Source organism: Typopeltis vanoorti, chromosome 11 (genome assembly GCF_054136105.1).
Source record: "Typopeltis vanoorti isolate ZY-2024b chromosome 11, IOZ_Tvanoo_1.0, whole genome shotgun sequence".
Taxonomy (NCBI): domain Eukaryota; kingdom Metazoa; phylum Arthropoda; class Arachnida; order Uropygi; family Thelyphonidae; genus Typopeltis; species Typopeltis vanoorti.
The window spans coordinates 67,212,229-67,235,484 of NC_143559.1; the positions used below are offsets into that span (position 1 = coordinate 67,212,229).

The window sequence follows — 23,256 nt, forward strand, 5'->3', positions numbered from 1 at the left end:
TAAAATGGTGTATCACCATATTAAATACTCTGATCAGAGAATTGTTGTAGGAAGTTTTCTCACCTAGTTCCAAATTAGACAAGAAATTTTATTAGTGTTTTAATCCTTTACTGAAGCAAAAGTTTTCGCGTGAATTATCATGATTAAGCTGTTTGCTCATAGCAGCCAATGAATTAGAAACCTTTATGCAGATCTACATAAACTTTACTTTTGCAGCGTATATGCAAAATACTTGGTTACATGTGTCACTGTGTGTTCTAAGCAACTATTTAAGAATGCTGCTGGTTAGTAAACATCAGTAGTGCTAATCACAATTGGAAAAACAAAGGTTCTTTTGGAGTTTGATAAAGGGCTTACTGTGGGTGCCCATCTCTCTGAAGCCACAATTTCAAAAACAGCAGAGCTGACTGGTTTCTCAGAAGGTGAGATATCCCAGGTGTTTAATCAGTGGAAAAATAACCCATATTAGATGTCTAAGAGGCATAACTGTGGTCCTAAGACAGTCTGTCAGGAATGATATCGGCGTCATCTCATTTAATGAAGTATTTACTGAAGGCTGTTTCCAACCCATATCTCACTGAACTATGTGCAGGGAATTAAAGAGGATTGTTTCTAATTCAGTAACCAGTGACCTTTGATGTGTATATATGGAAAATGACTCCTTTATTTAACTTGAGTATTTACTGGGTCTAGCTTCCACTGTGAAGAGATTGCAATAAAGGAAATCAATCTAGGTAGTGATGACCGTTTTTATAATCCATAGCAGCTTGTATGTCTGAAAGGAAGTGTGCTGTAGCTGGGTAATTGATGTGAAGTCAGCAGCCTCTATATACAAGTAACGTAATCCATGAAGATACTTAATGCATGAACTGTGTTTGCTTATACTTGATAAGAAATTAAATCAAGAACAGTTTTTTGTCTAGTAAAATTTAGTAAGCTAATTACGCTAAGCAATAAAAATGACATCCACTCATAAAAAAAAAAAAAAATTAAATAAACTCAATTTTGTAATTTTGAGTCATTTCACGACCACTTTCAGTATAAATTAATGGTTAAAGAGAATATCAGTTAATTGTGCTTATATCATCTTACACTGATATATGTATAAACACAAGAAGAAAGCTCAGTCTGTAATCTCATTAGAGCCCAAAAATAATATTGTACTCCTGTAGTACATTACTAAATACCACTGTAATCCCAGGTATTTATTATTATTATATGACACCAAGGAGTCCAAGGACTCATCGCAGGAGGACACTCTACTCTATTCTATTCTGCTACACACATTTCCCTGTCTTCCCTACAACTTAACCCTTCAACTACACAAAATGTGTCCCCACTACTTAATTCTTCATCTATACACAATGACACTACTACTACCATCAACAACAGTGTTTTTGTCTCTAAATTGCATGCATTCACATGGCTGATTTGCCTGTCAATGGAATGTAAAACCTGAGTTTCTAGGAGAAAAAACCCTGGTAACTCAGTATGAGGTCAGCTAAACTCTTACATTTAAAAAAGTCCATACAAATATTCCTCTTGTCATACAAGAATCTAACAACACGTCTTTTCCGATCAAAGGGTGCAGTGTCATATTCTTCCAATTGTCCTACAGAGGTGGCATAATTTAGTAAGATTACTTTCAAAATGGAAAGTTTGAGGCAGCTGTTTGTGTCCATCATAAGTCTGACAAATCAGGTCTTGTAAATCATGGTTATATCAATTTATATCTTCCTTAGGAAAAAGACTAAACTGTTACATAACAGCTCTTGTTTTTTTATTTTATTTTATTTTAAGAGTAAGATTGTAAAGCACTTCACAGTTCTCCCTTATATATTAGCTAAATTTAAAGAATGACTGCCTCAGTTTCCCACTTTTGGGAAGTAGTCTTATTAAACACACTTCGTTAATGCAGTTGTTTATGTATAAATAAATAAATCACTCCTCTAATGCCTTTTATTCTCTAAGTAGGTAGTGCCCTTTTCATGTTTGCTAACTTTTGGTCAGCAACTGATATCCATCAATTACCGGCTCTACCAATGGTGCAACACTGCATTTGCAGGGTGGCAAAATTGGCCTAAACAATATAAGAAAAATAAATCATAAAAAAGTCATTCATTTCCTTCTCTTTTGAAACCAGACTTCTGGATGTCGTTACTTAAATTTTTACATAATGAAACTTCATTGTACTGTATATTTTTTTAAAATCATAATCATTTAAAATAATGTAGTATTATGTTGTATTTAATATCGCACTGTCAGTGTTAATATCAGACAATGTGACAATAGCAGAACTCCTTCTATCTTGCATTTATTTCCGATTCCATTGTTGGCTGCGAGTTGGCCTTGACCTGAGAGTAAATCTCATTTAACCAATGAGGAATTGCCTTAGACTATGCTTAAATTAGAGAAATTAAACTACACTGGCCTTATTTGTGATTTTGCAAATATGAAAGCAAGAAAAGTTTTGTTTTAAACAGTAGGTTTAGATTTTAATGGTGAAAATGTAAATTAACTTATGTTAAGACATGACAGGTGTTCTAAAATCTAAAAAAAAATTATATTTACCATAGTTACGTGTTTGTGATTTAGCAGTTCTTCATTCTACATGATATGATGAGCATTACTTACATGTAAGTTAATAGTAATACATTATAAAAACAATATTTTTTTAGGTTGGGTTGACAGTATTTGTGATATTAATGAATTTTGGAGCAATAAAATTATTGATTTTTCAAATAAACTAACTTTTAATAATTGCTACTTTGTTATAATTTAATTAAAATTTACAGCAGGTGCATTTACTCTGTGTTTAATGAGTATATTCATCTTGACTTGAATTTAATCACCAATGCAGATGCACATTTTCAGAACAAAATTCCACCATTAAAGGGTTAATTGTCTCTTTCTGTAAAAAATATAATTTATTATCATTTTTAATTAACTTACGAAGTTTCATTAGCTAATGCTACTATTTAGAATTTATGATCAGATATGTTGAAGCCTAGCTTAACATTATGACTTTTAAGACATCATTAAAAGAGTTTTTTAGGAGGAAGGGGCAGCAAAATATGCTATTGCATGGGGTGGCAAAATTCCTAGGTTCAACCCTGCCTACAGCTGTTGATTTTGGAGGCATTAGGAAATAGGTGATGGCAAACAACTGCCACTATGTTGTGTTCCTAAACTCTAATAGATGTGTGTGTGTATATGTATATATATATATATATATATATATATTGTTTGAAATAGTATGAGCTCTATGTTTTTTTATTTTATGGTCAAATTTCTTTATATGGGGTTGAAAACCTGAGTTTTCATGGGAGTTTAATGCTCTTCTAACTGCTTAGTGCTATCGAAGTGCATGCCATTTTCACAGGACCACATGGGAACCATATATTTATTTGTTTACTCCAGTGGCAGTACAGATTTAGTTCTCTTTGTGTTTGTCATCATTGTAACTCACATTATTTTGTTTTTCAGTTGTTATTCTTTTTTCTTTATTAATAGTAAATCTATATTGGAAATGGTCATTAGATGAGATGACCAAAAATTCTGTGTTTATTAAAAATTTATTTTTATTACTATACAGTAACAAAAGACATAAGTAGAAAACATTACTCTTATAAATAATATTCGCATGATTTCTTTTGGAAGGCCTGTGGTGTAGCTCAGTGGAAGTGGCGCTTGCGTCCTCTGCGCCTGGCCGCTCGATGTTAGACCTAGGCTCTAGTCTAGTCGCTGACTGGAGGAACTTTTTCTAAGCCTATCTTCGATCGGTCCCCGAGTTAGTCGATCTCTGGCATGGGAAAGTGGGTTTTCCCTCCCGTAAACTCAAGAAAATCGACCGTAGTACCCACATTTCAAACAGTAACATATCTTGTTAGGGTTAGTTACCAAGAGATGGCAGTACTTGTTTGCCAGCCTCTTCATCGGTGGTTGCTATAATTAGTGATAGACATGGGCCAGCTATCTCTGATTGGCTACCGATGGAGATTGAACTGCCCACTCAGTCTCCAAAAGCTATTTATATAGGGAATAAAGGCCTCGCCTACCCCATATTAGGGAATAAAAGGTGTTAGCTGATTTTTTTATTTTTTTTATTTTGATTTCTTTTTGTGCAAACAGGCTTCCTTGTCCACTTATTCCAAATTTTGTTATTGCAGAATAATCCCATAGTATTCAAAATTATTGCTGGAAACAAAACCTAAATGCTCGAAACATTACCTTGAACATCCATATCGTCAGTAATAACCAGATGTGAATTACTGCAGAAGGTTCATTGTAAAATTGCTTTTCGTATCTTATCATAAACTTATCTGCAATCTTTGTATTCATCTTATTCCTTTGCAGCACGTTCGTTCATGTTCCATTCCTTCACTCAACAACAACAAAAATATTCTTTTGTTTACACACCTCATAACTTCTTTGAATAGACTTATGCTCAAGTAAAGATAATTTGGGCAAACTGAAAGTTTGTGGAATTTTGACATTTTTATTTTAACATTTCACAAAATTGCAATTGTAAAACATCATTCAATAAAATCTAAGCTATTATCTTGTCTTAATCATTGAGATTTAATTCTTCACAAATAATCAATCCCTCCCTAATTACCTTGTCTTCAGTTCAGCACTGCCAACTAATTTCTAATCATAGCTTTATTAGCATTCTAGTATTAATTTTGCAAGGAATTTCACATGAAACCAGTTAATCAAAGACTACACACCAAATATATGTTCATAAAAACATGAGGAGAATAAATCACAGAATGATATTAAACGTCATAAAGAATGTAATATTAAGAAATGGAATTAGCATTCAAGAATTTTTAAGCAGAGTTAAACTAGGAAGGTCACTTAAATAGAATAAGAGATGAAGCATTAAAACACAAGTGTCTGAAGCAAGAATTGAGGGATGAAGAGAAGACCAAACATTATATGCTGTTTAGAAAAAAGTCAACTGAAACAAACAACCATGGTCCCTACTTAATGAGATGTAGGACCTCCTTTTGCTGCGGTGACTGCAGTAATCCTACAGGGCATACTTTCCACAAGCATGCAATAGTGTTCAATAGGAATTTTGGACCATTCTTCCTGTAAGCATGTAATGAGGTCCTGGACTGTTGTGGGGGGCTGACGTCCCTTGACTTCACCCTATGATCCAGTTCATCCAACAGATGTTCAATAGAGTTGAGATCAGGGCTAAAACAGGAACATACCATCTCGTTCCTTACTCTGAATTTCATAGTTGGGGGTTATGAACTGTGGTAAGAGTTCCACCAGGTATTCACTACACCCACACCCTTCCATCTGTTTGGTAGAGGGTGTAGCATGATGCACTGCTCCATAACACCACTTTTCAAGCTTCCAGATCCTATTATACACACTCTTTCCACCACTGAAGATGGTGCTACATGTTGGTTTGGGTAATGTGTGGGCTTGCATATTGCAGTGCTACCACAGAAACCCATGTTGTAAGCCTTGGTTCAGAATATTTTTGTGCATATTCATGTTCCAGTCAGTGCCCGAAACTCTTATATGTTATCGAAGGATAATGTATAAAAACAGCAAAGGCTGTTTTTATATGCTATCCTTCATAGCAACCTATGAATGATAATTGTAGGTAGCACACTTGCAGTTGACTCCCTGCTCCCTGCACTTCCATGTCAGTATGGTATCACTGATTGTTGATCTGGGATGGCCCAATTTTTCAGCATTTTGCCAAACAGATGGGCCTACAATATGCCATCCTATCACAACACCTCTTTTAAAATCAGTCAGTTCCTTTCTCACAGCCATTTCACTCAGATAAAGAGAGCTGATGTTCACAGTATATTTGGGAAGGAACTGATTAAGAAGAGATTGAAGATGTTGTGTGATTAAAGATGGTTATTTGATATGGGTAGATGGACAGTTTTTATAAGATCATTGGTAATTGCAAATTTTGGTATTTCTTCTAGCTTGATCAGTAAAATTAATAGAGAAGGAAAACTTTTGAGTTGTGAATGTTCGAAGTCCACAAGTAGATGACTTTAATGTTTGCATATTCGGATTGCTGAAAATTTAACTTTGAAGATAAATATTCAAAAACCAAAGTAGTTGTCAGAATTTGGAGAACAATAGTGATCACAAATTAATTCTACTGATGAGTAAGAAAATTTTCAGTGAGAATAAAATCTGCAATCAGAAGATGGGATTGCAGATTTGTCATTTTCTAATATGGGATGTTAGATCTGATAAAAACAAGTCCCATCCCTTGTGCAAATAAGAAGAAATTGAAGAGTTACAGAAAAGAGAGCAGCTAGTGAATGTGTATGAAATATATACCTTTTCATAGTAAAAAAAAATGTTTATCGTAGCTAATTTGTACTTTCCAGAAAACAAAAGCAAACAAACATGAAGTTCATGGCAAACACATATTTGCATGTTTATCTTTAATATTACAAACATGTAAAAAATATGCAGCTTCATATAGGTCTGGCAGTAGTATTATTACTAATGCCAGACCTATATGAAGTTAACGTTAACTCATTGCAGGGGAGCCTATATTATCACACAAAGCTTATCAAACCATGCCCTAAGCTCATTCATTGTGTCCACCCAGATTTTTCCAACCAGCACTTTTCAGGCAGTGCATTCCCTCACCAACCACTCTCCATGCAAAGAACTACTCCCGCTCCCATGTACAATTTTTAGAAATAGCCTCTTGTTCTTGTCTCTCATTCTGTGAAAAAATTTTTCCACATTAACCTGGTAACAACCTATTACCAATTTATACATCTCAGTCATATCTCCTCTCCTCCTATGCATGAGGTTTTGTAAATTGCATCCCTCAATCTGTCTTCATAACCCACTTCATTCCCAAGACCAGTTACTAACTTCGTGAATCTTCTCTGAACCTTTTCTGACATCCTCATTACCATGAAAACCAGGCAGGGCCGGTTTTATCATTAGGCGAACCTAGGGGCGCCAGATTTTCCTACATGGTTCAGGGAAAAATTAAAACCTTCAAAAAAAATTAGTAAAACCTTGATTAATAATAAAAAACTGAAATAAGTCAAGCCGTCCTGGTGCTCGCTGATGATCCTACATTATTTTTGCCTTTCTCTATTTCTTCCACTCCCTTGCTCTTTGTATACTTAACCTCAAGTGCAGAGATTTTTCCTCCTTCTGGCATCTGTCCCAAGATGAGTGGGGAATGATATTATTTTTATAAATATCCACATGTGTAGGTGTACATGTGCTTGTGTGAGTATGACAAAATATATATATATATAGAGAGAGAGACAATGTATAGAGGCACCTAAATTTTCTTTGCCTAGGGGCATCAGATACTCTTGGACTGGCTCTGAAACCAGGTGACCAAATCTTTACAGAATATCCTATGTGGAGCATTATACAATGAAACGAGAACCTCTTTATTTCTGTATTTCAAGATCCTACTTATCATTGCCATAATCTGATGTGATGACCTCACAACTTGAGGTTACCCTTGTGTAATGTGACCCCATGAACTTCGGGTCTTTGTCCACCACAACCCCACATCTCATCTCCTGTAACTCCTTCAAGGTTTCCCTGCCAAGTGTAAACTTTGCATCCTGTCATTGCTTACAATATTTCAAAACCTTACACTTTGCAAACTGACAGTTCCACCATATGATCTATTCAGATCCTCCTGGAAGACCACAACATTTGCTTATTTCCTCATTATTCTCCCGAATTTTGCATCATCTGGAAACAGTTGCATATCTCCAGTTAAACCTGCCTCAATAACATTAATATATAAGTTGAACAATAGTAGTCCTGTGGCACAACACTAGTGATTGACTCTTTTGAAATATTTAACCCCCATATCCAACTTGTTGATACCTATCTGACAACCAGTTGCCTATCCACTCCCATCTATTTCAAGCTAGTTACTGGTTTGTGTGCCACTCTATTAAAAGCCTTTGCAAAATCTAAGTATACCACTGTAATGGTTAATATTATAGTAAGTCAGTATTATGGATTTGAAAGTCTACTGAGATGTTGGCTTTCAAATCTTTACATTCCTGAAACATGTTGTTGTTGCAATTAATTTTTGCAGCACTATAAAAAAGAACAGCTAACATTCATATTCTATCAGCCTTTTGTTTTTATTAAACCACTGGAGGAAAGTACAGTGTTATAGCTTGTAAGTATTAGTTATGTATTCTCCACATAGTTATTTAATTTCCCAACCGTTTAAATTTTTTTAAAAATTTTTTTATCCTCTCCCTTCCCAAACATTTCTGCTCGACTGGTGCCACCACGATCGCTTCAACAGCTCGAAATTGCTCTCACAGAAGAGTGGGGAAATATCCCACAAGAACTGTTTGATCATCTTATCCGGTCCATGCAATCAAGATGTACTGCTGTTAATGGAGACCATATGCCCTATTAAAAATTAACAAAAGCGTTTTTTGCTATTCTTGTTAAAATTATTTCATGCTAATATGTAAAGTTTGTTAAAATTTGTAATAAATATTGATTATTTAAACAATATCTCATCAGTTACACCCTATCCATAAGTAAGAAATATTTATTCATGTATAAAGTACCCAGTTATAATTATTTGCAGAAATTTATAATTATCTGACAGAAACTAAAATATCCCCTAAATATTTTGAGCAGTGTATTAATTTTTTTTTTTTTTTTCACCAAGCAAATGTCTGGTTGCTTCTTCAGGATTCTTCCAAGAACGATGTAAATTGAGCATATCTTGGATAAACCTAAGCACAGAGCTTGTATTATTTGTTCTCTCAGAGACTTTTTTTTTAGATAATTGTTACATAAGTTGAAAGCACACATATTAAGAGATGATATTAAAGACTTTCATATATCACTGAAGATCATGCCTATGTTCCTATTGAAGGAGATGTGTTGAGTGAATTACTTCAAATGTTATAAAATTCTTTGAAATGTTATAAAAGTTTTCTAAATAGGGCATGGCAACTTTATCCCATACTGTGTTGTGATTAGTAGCAGATATGTACATAGTCAAACACAAATCATTTTGTCTTATGGGCCATGTTGTTGTTGGGATGTTCTCTTTTTCTTATTTCAAAATTACTGCTAGTTTCTAGTTTATCATGTATATGGTAAACCACATGATTTGTGAATTTTGTAAATTCCTGAATCTTTATGGCAATCTTGAAAGAGTTCAGATATTGTCTAGATTGATTTGTAGGCAACTCTGATTTAATATTGATCAAACCTAGTAGTCTTCTAGGATATGAAATAGTCTAATAAATAAAACATCTAATAAAGTATTAGATGTTTAGCTTTATGTAAATAGCAGTTTTTTAATGGACTTCTTTGAGTAGCCACTAAGTATGAATTGATGGAGTAGAACTTGGAATTTTTCATGCCATTTGTTTTCTCTCTCTCTCTCTCTCTCTCTCTCTCTCTCTCTCTGTCTTTCTGTCTGTCTTTTTAAGGGTGTGAATTATGTCAAACTTCTGAGACGGCTGATGAAGAGACCCAACATGATGATGGTGGTGACCTGTATGAGTAGGTTTTAATATATATATATAGACACACCCTGAGATATGTAAATCCATACTTATGTAAGAAATTCCCGAGATAATGTTCAAAATGTGAACCATCTCGCAAACACACTGCACTCAATCTAGAGATGAAATTATGGATAATGAAGAAATATGTAGATGAATGAAGCTTATCAGGTATAGCACGTGAACTCGGTCTCACAGTATCGACAGTACATACCATAGTAAAGGATGCTTCGTGTATAAAAGAACATGTTAAAGAAATAACCAGCATGAAAACAACCATAATAACAAAAGAAGTGAAGGCTCACTAATGGAGATGGAAAAAATGCTTATGATATGGATGAAGACCAGATCCAGGAACTGTTCCTTTGAACCTTATGACAATACAGGCTAAGGTAAGAAGTTTATTTGAGGACCTTAAGGTAAGATATTCTCAGTTGTTGTTGCAAGCAATGATTGGTTTTTCACATTTTAAATGTGGCGAGCCTGCTAGTGGTGATATTGAAGCAGCCGAAAAGTTTCCTGAGTGGTTACAATCTGTAATTGCCAAAGGCCAATATTTGTGTGAGAAAATATTTAATATGGATGAAACAGGCCTGTTTTTGTCAAAAAATACCATCTTGCACCTATATTTCCATAGAGAGAAAAACCTATGCCAGGACACCAAGCATCGAAAAAGTTGAAACCACTACTTGTCCACAACTCCAAAAACCATAAGTTAAAAGATAATGTGTGGTGACAATTTCCTGTTAATATATTATGTTGCCTGCACTAAAGTGTGATCAGATTGTAATATATATTTGATGTGTTTAGCTTTTAAAAATTGTCCAACTGGATATTATTATTATTATTATTTGACACCTCAGGAGCCCAAAGACTAATCGAGGGAGGGCACCTGCTCTACAACTCTGTCTCCACCACTCAATCCACCAACTGCAACTACACCAGCGCCATCTACTGCCGACCACCACCACTAATTTTTCCACAGACAATCGCAAACATCCATGCCCATGGCAGGATTCGAACACATAGCCCTTTGGCTGGAGAGCGGATACACTAACCGCTCGGCCAGCCTGGCTGGCCGAGTGGCTATATGGAGTAAAATGCATGTATCTTTTATGTATTTAATACAAAATATTTATCTTTTTTTTTTTTTTTTACTATTTAATATTTCTGCATTACATTACATCTTTATTTTTTGTATATGTGTTTGACATGAAAAGTCTATTATGAAAGGTCAAGGGAAGGGAGGTAGCTTTAACGAATGTCGATGCTATCAGTTGGATTCAAGCCATATAACCTTGGTTGGCAGGTGGGTATGCTGACTAACCACTTGACTAGCCAGGCTGGTAAGTTAATTTTGAGTCAGTATGGACTTGAAATTAACTTGTGTCTGTATCTAGAAAAAAATTTAAAGATTATTAAGATTTCTGTGTATGTGTGTGTGTGCACGTGCTTGCACTAAGAAACTGCATAAGACTATTCTATTCTAAAACCAGCTTTTAATGGTTTGTTGATGAATGCAAGTATTTGTGTTTTATATAAATTATATTTTTGTTTTGTTTTGGAGATTCAGAACATGAAGGTGAATGGGTAAAGGGTAAATGGACAATAATTGAATTTTTTGATAAAGTGGAATCTGTTTAACACAGAGGCAAGGGTATGTAATAACAGCCATGTCTGTAAGGATCCCATCGATTAAAAAGAAAAGAAAAGAAAAAAACATATGCTACGTGAAGTAATAAAAGGAAAATATTAAAGGTTAATGGAAATTTGGAGTCTGACAGAACGATCACTTATGTAGAAAAGTTATGTAGTTTGTCATCATGCAATATCAGCTTTTTGCAGTGATTTTATGGTTAATGAGAGAACAATCTCTTATTGACATGAGCAACATCAATTCCATGCCACAATATTCATATATCCTAGAAATCTATGAATTGGTAACATGAGTGAACTGTGCTGAATAGGCCTCACATGCATTACTTGAGAAAGGGATCTGTGTTCAAATCCCACTTCTGATGCTAGGTTTTTTCTAAGTCGTTACATTCATTTGGTCTTAGATGGAAGAAACAGATTTTTCTTTCCTAGAGACTCAGGTTTTCCTCACTCCAACTCAACTAGACTTCAGCTTCTAGTTCTCCCATCTCTTCTCTGTGTAGTGTGAGTCTGGGCCATGCACTAACTGGCAGCAGTTAAAATGGTGGTGCTGAAGGCTAGCTGCCAGTTAGTGCGTGGCCCAGACCTGTCAGTAACGTGTCAGAAGGCTTCCTGATCAAATGGTGCATAATCCTGCTGCTACATACTGCCTGAAGATGGAGTCCAGGGGGGGGGAGGGCATTGTGGAGGCCATATCATGGCAAGGATACTTGTTTCTTTCTGTATGGAAGTCATCTTCTCTCATTACACATCCCCATTATATCCTTCCATTTAATCAAATTTATGATCAAACCTATGAAGATGCTCATAAACAATAAGTGACACTGCAACAAAAGTGAATCTTCCTCATAAACTAACCCTATTAAAAAGTCTCAGCCACAACATATAAACCATACCAGAATCTCTTCACTAAAAACTCACTTTCATATCCACTTTGCTAAAATCCATGTCATTAACATAAACAAAAATGATGCCCAGCATCACTTGCAATCTTCCTGACCAAACATCATTTTTTTGACAGAAACCCAGATCACAGCTACATTTACTACTGTCTGCCTTCAGTGTCCAAACTACACACTTCACAATTTTTGTGCCTTTGTGAAATTTGATATAGCTTTCTAGAGAATGATTGATTTTGAATTCCCTGCTTTTGACCTTCTCTGACTCAAAGTTTCCTTGCCCCATTTAGTAAATTTTATTTGTTACATTTACCGGTCTCCAAACTAATAATGACTCAAGATCTCTTCGCATTCCTTTCCATGAAACTTGATCACCTACAATCCAGCCATCCAAATAGTGAGGTCCTCTTCCTGGGAGATTTCAATGTCCACAGTTCCAACTGGTTCCTTTGCTCCAACACCACTGACCAAGCAGAACTCTTTGCTATCAGTAATGACATAACACAAATTATACATCTACCCACTCGAATTCCTGATACCCCCCCCCTCTCCAAATACTCTGGATCTCTCTTTGACCGGTTCTCCTTCCAGATACGCTGTAGAGGTCACCTCTCCTCTCAACAGCCCAGACTGCAATTTCATACAAGTCTCCTCTCTCGCAGAATGCTTCTCCTCCAACCACTCCTGACCTCGAATCATCTGGTATTACAAAAGAGCCAATTAGTATGACCTCTGGAATTTCTGCTGCTTTCCTTGGTCTGACTATTGCTTCTTAACACCTGCTGTGAACAAGTCACAGAATTATTCTCACTGGAATGAAGACCTTCATTCCCCCACCCAACCTATAATTCCCATCTGCTTTCCAAGCCGTAGTTCAATTGAAAATGTGTCAAAGAAAAAAATTCAGCTTACCCTATGTGGTTCACATCAAGATGTCCGGCTTTATACCCTGCCTATACCAGGGCACACAACATATGCAAATCAGTCATCAGTAGATCCAAATCCAATTTTATAAAGACCACCAGCAGAAAGCTTGCCTCCTGTCCAAATGGAACCGTGCCTTCTTGTCACTTGCTAAGGACGTAGGACTCCACTTTTTCTCTCCTGCATTTCCACCTCTGTCTCATCTTGATATCACCACTGTTACTTCATTCAAAGCTGACCTCTTGGCATCACTTTTTTCCTCAAACTCCTGCATAGATGAGCAAGGGAAATAACCTCCCAACATACTAAAATCCAAGAACTGCATGCCTCCTATAGTTTTTCAGCAGAAAGTCATCAGAAAGCTACTAAATAAATTGTAGAGAATGACCAGAGAAACAGATACATATGTATCTGTTTCTCATCCCAATGCATGTAAGCAATTTCATATCCATTCTATTCCAAAAAAGGGTGATAGAAGTCTATCATCAAACTACTGACCAGCCATCACCTCTGTCCTCTCCAGAATAATGGAGAAAGTCATCAATAGCTAACTCCTCCACTACTTAGAAGCCCAGAAATTAATTAGTGACCACCAGTATGCATTCTGCCATTCATGATCCACAGCTGACCTTGTGGCTTACATCACCCTCCATCACTTTCCATGGTACTTATCCACTGGATAAGTACCATGGAAAGGTTCAGAGAAACTTGTGCTGTTGCCCTTGGCATTTCCAAAGCTTTTGGCTGTGTATGGAATCAAATCCTACTTAGCAAATTGCCATCCTTTGGTCTCCATGCTACCCTTTGTAATTGGGTAGCTAGCTTTTTCTCTGGTCATTCTCTGCAAGTCATGATAGATGGCTTCCTCTCTTTTCGAGCCCCCACCATCCATGCTGAACTGCCTCAAGGATCTTTCCTATCACCTACTCTTTCTCCTGTACATAATTAACTTACAATTACCATTTGGCAAGCCATGCAGTTCTCTGACATCCCAGGCTACAAGATCATCTACAACTAGTGTCTTAAACATTGATCTACATACTATCCTCCAGTGGAGTGAGGACAACCTTGTTATGTTCAGTGCCACCAAAACAAACTCTTTCCTTTTCTCGCACAAAAGAGATCCCAGCTTGCCTACTCCTACACTCGGTAATGCACAAATCACCAGACGAGATCAGATCTCTTTGCTTGGACTGACATTTACCTCCATTCTTTCCTGGCATAAACACATCACATCAGCATCCAAGAAATTTGGCATTTTCTTTCATTCAAGAGCCTTTTTTTACACCCAACCAACTCTTCCCTATATATACAAATCCCAACTATGTCCATGTTTAGAATACTGCTCACATTTGAGGTGGTACACCTAAAACTTCCCTTAAAATCCTCAGTGCCATCTAGAGGTGTATGGTTAGGCTCATAGATGATCCCTCTCTTATAGGCTCACTTCAACCATTATCTCACAATTGAGTGTTTCAGCACTGTGTCTATTCTACAGGTAATTCCACGGTTACTGCTCCAGTGAATTGGCAGCCATCATTCCTCCACTTTCAGTTGCACATTATTATTATTATTATTACCACTCCAAGACCTCATGGAGTCAAAGACTCATCTGGGAGGTACACACAGCTTATCATACCGTGTTTTAAACACATTCAAACTCTTTGCAGACACCACATTCTCAGGCAAGGCATTCGAATCATTCACAACTCTGCACGAAAAAACCTGCCTCTCACTCCCCTACTTGCACTCTCTTTATACAGTTTCCGGGGATGACTTCTGGTTCTCCCATGATCTTCCATTATTCTCTGTAAAACTTCTCCAGCATTGATCCTATAACAACCCCTTACCAACTTGTAGGTCTCTATTATATCTCCTCTCTTCCTCCTGTCCACCAGACTCTGCAAATTACATCTTCTCAATCTTTCCTCATATTTGACATTCCAGAGGTCAGAAACTACCTTAGTCAGTCTCATTTGGACCCTTTCCAACATTTCTTCATCCTTCTGAAAACCCAGTGACCAAATCTGGGCACAATAGTCCATGTGTGGCCTAATCAAAGCCTTATACAACGGAACAAGAATCTCCCTACTTCTACACGTCAGTGTTCTCCACATCATTCCCAGAAGCCTTTGTGTTGTCTTCACAATTTTGGCGATGTGTCCCCTAAATTTTAGATCCTTATCCATTATCACCCCAGATCTCTTATTTCCTCTACCTCCAACAATATATTCTCACCAAGCATAAATTCTGCATCCCATCTTTGTTTTCCAAATTTTAAAACCTTACATTTTGCAACATTGAATTCACATCCCCATTTCTGTGCCCAATCACTCAATCTATTCAAGTCTTCCTGTAAGGCCACACATCTTCACTACACTTCACGGTTCATCCCAACTTTGCATCATCTGCAAACAACTGAATATCTCCATCCAAATCCTCACCTATATCATTAATATACAAGTTAAACAGTAATGGACCTAAAACAGACCCCTGAGGCACTCCACTAGTGACTTTCCTTTTCCTGGATATCGCTCTCCCCATACACAACTTGTTGATACCTATCAGATAGCCAGTCTCCAATCCAATGCATCAATCTAATATCCAACCCCATCTGCTCTAGTTTGACTGTCAACCTGTCATGAGGTACTCTATCAAAAGCCTTTGCAAAATCCAAGTATATTACTGTGTATCCTTTTCCTCTGTCCAAGGAAGCTGTCACTTTATTGTAATAAGTAAGTAGATTACTAAAACGTGACCTCCCTTTAGCAAATCCATGCTGTCCATGAAAGATAATACCATTGTTATCAACCCAACTCTGGATCCTAGTTCTCACAAGCTTCTCCAACAACTTAACCATAACACCTGACACACAGATAGGCCTATAGTTTGATGCTTGAGTTTGATCACCTCCTTTATGAAGTGGCACAATCTTGCCCTCCTTCCACTCCTTAGGAACTTGACCGAGTGCAAGACTCATATTAAAAAAATATGTCAAGGCAGGTGTCAACTCCCTGGCACATTCTTTCAGAATACGTGGTGATATATTATCAAGTCCCACAGCTTATTAACATCTAGTTTACTCAACTCCCCATATACCTCTTGCTCACCTACAGTCAGTCTCTCCTCTCCATCCTCAACTGCTCTCAATCTCTCCATGAAGTCACATTCACAAGATTGAAAGATCTTTATGAACTGTTCATTAAGTATCTCCACCACACATTCTGCATCAGCTTTCTTTATACCATTTTCTCCAATCAATGTCATCCTTCCATAATTAGTCTTTCTTTTGCTGGCTACATATCGAAAGAATTCCTTAGGATTCTTTTTGGCTTCATTAGCCAACTGCTGTTCATACCTCTCTTTAGCTACCCTCACCAACCAAGTCACCCTCCTTGCTTGGTCTTTTTAGACCTCATGGAATTGGTTATTTCTACTTCTCTTATGCTGCCTCCACAATGCCCTTTTTCTCTGTATCACATGCTTAATCTCTTTATTCATCCATCTCACACCCACTTTATTTAACCTTCTCACATCTACTAAACAATTTTTGAAAATCCCCCAAGCTGCATTGATCTCTTTTCAAGCTAACTTCTCATTCCACGCTACACCTGCAAGCTGTCTACTGAGCTCTTCATAATCATCCCCCCCCCCTTGTAGTTCCACATATACCCTTTTCTCACAGAGGTCATCGCACTGCTGGCAATCGCCCACATGATCACCTCATGGTCACTCTCACCAATTGGTGGATGATTTGAAACCTCATTTATAATTACATCCTCTGATGAGATGACCAAATCCAAGACCCTCAATTCTTGTGTGCCCTCTGTTACATACTGTCTGAGGTAGTTATCCCTCAAAAACTCAAGAAACTAATTTTCTTTACTTCCAGTTGCTATCTTATCATTCCAGTCTATATTGCCATAATTAAAATCACCCATAATGATCATCCTTTTCTTATTTACTTGGGTAATTTGATTGTACATTTCATTATCACCACCATCCACATTACCTAGTCTATAACAACATCCCACCTAGTATTTGATTCCATTCACCACTATCTCTCACACCATACTGCCTCAAAATCACTGGCACTATTTCCCTCTTGCATCTCTACTTTATATGGACATAACTCTTTCTCTATCATCAATAGCACTCCCCCTCCCTTTTTTACCTCTTCTGTCCTCACGAAACACATCATACCCTTCCATCTCTATTCCTGTCAGGATGTCATCCTCTTCCAACCATGTCTCACATAATTGTGTCAACTATGTTGACACTAATTGTGTCACCAGACACAATTAGTGCAACCATTTCATCTGCCTTGTTTCTTATACTTCTAGCATTTGTATACAAACACAACAGCTCATTTCTGGATCTACAGCTAGTTCCACTGATACCACTCACTTGATGTGATCTCTCCATGCTCAACTGGGGCCATTTCCCTTTCTGCTTCTTCAATTTAAAACCCTTTTCAATTCCAACTGTTTCCTCTTGATCCCTGGTCATCCCATTCCTTTCCTGCCTACACATGCTCACCTCCTCTTGGAGCATCCACCTTTCTCATGCTGTGTACCCCTGTCCACCCTGAGCCTCCCCTTTTCCCTGTTCCTCTTGCACACCCATTCCCTCATTTTCTATACTCATACCACTCACTTCCCCATTCATAACCACCTCTTCAATCTCTCCTGTCTTACTCTCTGGTTCTTCCTCATCACTTCCCAGTTGATCTGATTCATTCTTTCTATTCACTTCTCTACCTTCCAGCAGCAGTCTCTCCAAGCGACTCACACCATAACCACTCAAATGCAGTCCATCACTCCCATACAGCTAACTTCGTCCCTCATACTCATTCCACACATTAACAAACTGTACTCCCGTCTCCTCACACATTTCAGCCAGCATATCATTCATAATCCTTGCTCTCTTCCTTATTTCACCACAGTCATACCTAGGCAACACGCTAACTACCCTTCCTGTCACACTATTCTCTTTTATCCTTCTAAGCAGCCTCCTGATATCCATTCTGACACACTCTTTGTCCTCTCTCAAATCATTCATACCTATTGACTCTTTTGCTCGCTCCTGCCTCATATCCAATGCCTCAATCACTCTACTCATTTCAGCACCTGGAAAACATACCTTGTGCATTTTATCCTCCAGCACACCTTTAATAATGGGGTTGCCATACAACGCCACTCGCTCATCTTTCGTTAACTCTTTCATGCCATCATTATTTATTTTAATAGTTTTTACCAGAATTTTCTTAATTTCGTTCCACATCCATTTCATTTCTTACCTCATCCAATCCATTTCAACTTCCAAATCTCGCGACACAGCCTCTCTATCATTCTAACTTTCTAACTCTCGATCCCCCCCCTTTCCTCTTCTCACTTTCACTCTCATTCATCCTTCTTTGTTTCCGTACTTTCGGTCCAACTTTCGCTATCTTTCTTCCCATTTTCACACTCATTCATCTTTCTTTGTTTCTGTACTTTCACTCCAACAGGCATTGAACTTTCGCTATCATTCATTCTTTTTTCGCTATCATCCATTCTTTCGATTTTTTTTACTTTCGATTTCTGTGTCACGCCATTTCTAGTTTCATTCGTTCTCTCAATTTCGTTTCCTTCTGCCACTTTCACTTCACTTTAGTCCCTTTTAACATCCGTTATGGTTTTCAAATCACTCTTTTTCTTTTTTACTGATTTTTTTAACATTTTTCATTTCTCTTTCAAATGTGCACTCATTTTTTCCCACAACAATTTCGCTACTAACACTTTCTGTCATCAATTTCATATTTGCATTCGTCAATTCCTTGTTCAGGTCACACTTTGCACACACCCTCCTTCCATCCTCACTAAATATCCACAAATCATTTATGTAATTGAAAGAATACATATAAAAGACCTCACACTTAATGAAACGACTGAAATCTAAATTAAAGTCATGGAATGACAATGCCACTGCCATTTTTTGAAGGTTACTAAGTCTAATAATAACGATTTCGTAATTAAGTTTTGGCAAAAAAATCCCCCACACTAATAAAACCGTTAGCGCGCAACGTTTATAGCCTCTCTTACTCAAACAATTACGCATATATATTTAATTATTCCTAGAAAACTTATCCCAATCAGGAGCTCTTCTTGTACATGTCATTGCGCTTGACTCATCATATACTCATATGATTACAGGAACATGTTAATACAAGAGCTGCAATTCTGCCCAACACCCCCTTTACTGTGCAACTGCAAACACACACTGAACCTGCCTCTATTCATCCTCTTTTATACCATCCACCTCTGTCCTCTGGAACAGCCTTCTTCAGGAAATATTCCCAAACACCTACAACTTGCAACACTTCAGAAAAACATCAACAAACTACTATCTCATTCCTCTTCTTCATCCTATACATGGTACTGATGTGCCTGTAGGTCCCTCAACTCTCTCATCTGTCTACCAATAATTGTCTGGACATCCCTGTTATTTGAAGTTATGGAACATTTCAAGTTTGTAAGATAAAAACCGGTGTACAGATAGTAGGAAGCAGTATTTCATCATAGCAGTTTAATACAGGTGGTATGGCAACATGACGTGAAATCTGACTTCGAAAGAAGTATCATCGTGGGCTCTCACATTAGTGGTATGTCCATATGTGCCATTGCTGCTCAACTGGAACATCCAAAATCAATGGTTGGCAATGTGATCAACAAATTTGAGACGTTCTCGCATCACCACTGCAGGAACAGAAGTGTTTTAAAACGGGTAGCATGCAAAAACTGGCTACAATTGGTACAGACCATTTGTGATGAGTTCTAGAGCACCGATAATATCATAGTGAGCACTAATACAGTACAAAAAGAACTCCATTTACTAGGTTTCCACAGAAGAGCAGCAGCACAGATGCTGTACATCACAACAACAAACAAGGTGGCTCATCTTGTGATATTCTGGAAAATGGTACTCTGGAGCAACGAATCTAGGTTCACCTGTATCCAGTCTGATGGCAGGGTGTGGAGGCAGCCTGGTGAATGCTTGTTACCACTGTGTTATACCCACATTAAAGTTTGGTGGTGGAAGAGTAATGGTGTGGGGGTGCATTCATCTGATTTGGAGTGGGACCACTGGTCATTGTCCATTATTCCATGAAGGCAGCTCAGTACTTTGATATTCTGGATAATCAGGTGCTGCCTACACTGTGGAGTTTTTATGGAATGGACCTGTGTTACTATCAAGACAACAATGCCTCATGACTGCCCCTGGCTTGAGCAGAGTCCTGACCTCGACCGCATGAAACACCTGTTGGATGAATTAGAATAGCGATTGAGGTCCAGAGCAGCACATCCTCGATCTGTCACTGAGCTCAGTGCTGCCTTGATGAAGGAATGGAGACAAATTCCACCGGATGTCTGCCTCACATTGGTGGAAAGCTTCCCTCAAAGGGTGCAGGCAGTGATCAAAGTCAAAGGTGAACATACCCGATATTAGAGTTCGCATGCCGGTATCAATTGTAAATTGCTAAAGTGTCGGGACAATTATTGGTAGATTGTGTGTGTGTGTGTGTGTGTGTAAAAGCATAGAATTCTATAATTTCTGTGATGCCTTAGATCTAATTGGCATGAAATATGAAATAATGTTCATGTTATACTTATTCTTATTTATACTGACTGTTTACACAAATGATTAAATATATTTTGTTTTTATCTGTTAAGAACACATTTTATATTAGATAAATAGCATATATTTTATGAAGTTCAAGAATATTTTATAATTTTATGCATTCTAGTAGATGTTTCTTAAATTTAAAATAGGACAGAAAGTATATTTTCTTTTCTAATGTTTCTTACATAGTGGTAATTACCTGGTGCGTGTCCGAGCCCAGGTCATGGCCAGAGATGATTCCAAAGGGGGATGGGTTCCTGTTGGTGGTGGTGGTTTAAGTAATGTATCTGTTCGTAAAAGAGCTATTCCAACTGATGGTGATACAAGGCATGAATATCTCATTTATGGGAAAAGGATTGCTGACCAAATGGTAAGTGGATTTCTGTGAATTGGACATACAGAAAACATTTGTAATTGCTATGTATCTCATGGACACAATTCATAAAATAGAACTGATTTAATACTGATGTATAGTAAATTTACATTGATTATAAATTATATTTTTTAACACTTAAAAAAAATTCTATGACTAGAGTATCTTAATATGATGATATCCCATTTTTCTAATTTTATTGAAATATGACAATGTTTCCAAACAACTTTAGCTTCAAACCTGCCAAATCAGCTTCTTTCTTCTCTTTTACTCCATCTACCTCTCTTCTTTGGAACGAGCTCTCCCTGTGATCAAACCTGTGAAGACTCTCACAAACAATAAGTGACACTGTGACGAAAATGAATCTCCCTCATAAACAAATCTGATCAAAAATGTCAGAGCCACAACATGCAAACCATATCAGAATCTCTTTCACTAAAAATTCATTTTTGCATTCATTTTACTACATTCATGGCATTAACATAAAACATAAATGATGCCCACCATCACTTGCAGTCTTCCAGACCAGACATCTTATTTTTGACAGAAACCCAAATTGCAGTTACATCTATTACTGTTCACTTCCAGTACCTGAACTACACCTTCCTGAAATATTACAATCTTCAGCTTTTCAAGAAACTTAGCATTATTCCTTCTTTTTGCACACATGGCATAGATTTCCTATATATTGTGCAGCCATTTGTGTGGATTTGATATATAGAAACCATACTAATGTTTCAGGTACATGACTTATATTAGGTTGAATGCTGTCTTATATTATATTTAATATTGTCATATATTGGTGAGGTCTGCACGGTTAGCCTAGTGGCTTTGTGGTTCGCAACCATATGCCTGGGGAAGGATTGTCCTAGGTTCAATTCCTGTCGCCAATGTGAGGAGCTTAAGGATCTTCCTCAGCCATAGCCAAGTTAGCCGGTCTTGGGCATGGACAGCAGGGTTTTTTCCGCCAGTTTATCTGGGGTTTTTCATCCCGCAAGCAGGCAAACCAGCCCCGTGAACACACAGGGATACAGCCAGGAATATTCAGAGGCATAGGGGTGACCATCCTATCCTTGTACTTTGGTTACGAAATCCAGGCATGCTTGGAAGGTTGTGGGCCTGTTAAAAGGCCTGTTAAAGCCTTTGGGATAGGATATATTGGTGAGAGAGTGACGAAATTGTGCTTTCCGGATGCAAAATTAACAATGTTAGAGATGCTATTAGAATGCAAAAGAGTAAAGTGAAGGAGTTGATTGTTTTGACTGGGACAAATGATTTGAAAGGAGAAAAGTATGGTATGACGGCAGCAGTGTCATAAAGAGGGCTTGGCAAAAGAGGCACCTGCCACGGACGCAACTAGGTTTGGGGCGCAAAACGTATAATATACGTTAAAAATAAATAAATAGATATAAAAGTCTGCTATTTTATATTGTATTTTTAAATTTCGGCAACATGCCGCTTTAGACACACAAATTCTGCAACACACTGCAACTCATTTTGATTGGGTTAATAGTAAGTATTTAACATATTGCATTTAGTAAAATTTAGCTTGTTCTATTTAAATTTTTCAAAATTTTTGTCATTTTTGGATTGGGGAGACGCAAGTTAGACACTTGCCACAGGGGTGATTCTGTCCTATTTACCTATTTTTTCATCTCATGCACCTTCCCATCCCCAGTTAAAAATGGTGAAGACAAATCAGAACTCTATACTGCATCGATCGTCGCACGGGTTACCAAGGACCGCACTGGATGTTAAGCTTCCTGGACAGCCAGTGACAAGTGGGCTACAGGAGCAAGATCCACAGAACTCGAAAGTAATTACTAGGAAAAAGTGGAGCATGGCTGAAAATCGACAAGTCATGCAGTGCTTTTACAGTTCAAACCCATCAGTTAGGGGATTTCAGAAACGAATGTTTCTACTTTGGCTTGAACGACACCTAAATTCCTGTGTTGAAAAACACCTAAAAACCTGCGTTGCTGCATCAGCCTTTCAAATTTCATTTGAAAGGCTGATGCAGCAACATAGCTTGATTATCAAATGCAAGATATTTAGTGAACTTGAGTTGGAAGCACTGAAACCTCAAGCTGTAAAAGGAGACTGTACTGACCCTGAAGTGACCAAGAATATGAATGGAGCAGAACCAGATTCCAATATGCAGAATGCTGAAAATTTTGAAAATATACAAATAGTTGAAAGAAAGCTA

At 37.4% G+C, this 23,256-nt stretch overlaps 1 protein-coding gene across 3 annotated transcripts in view; it reads left to right on the top strand.

Moving 5' to 3' along the window:
- The window catches only part of LOC150101691 (sprouty-related, EVH1 domain-containing protein 2-like), a 446,794-nt gene that overhangs the window by 224,810 nt on the left and 198,728 nt on the right, over window positions 1–23,256 (top strand). For all 3 annotated transcript variants that reach the window (XM_090400341.1, XM_090400340.1, XM_090400342.1), the window contains exon 2: window positions 20,867–21,047. In XM_090400341.1, coding sequence (XP_090256467.1) covers window positions 20,867–21,047 — 181 coding nt within the window. The remainder of the gene's footprint in view (window positions 1–20,866; window positions 21,048–23,256) is intronic.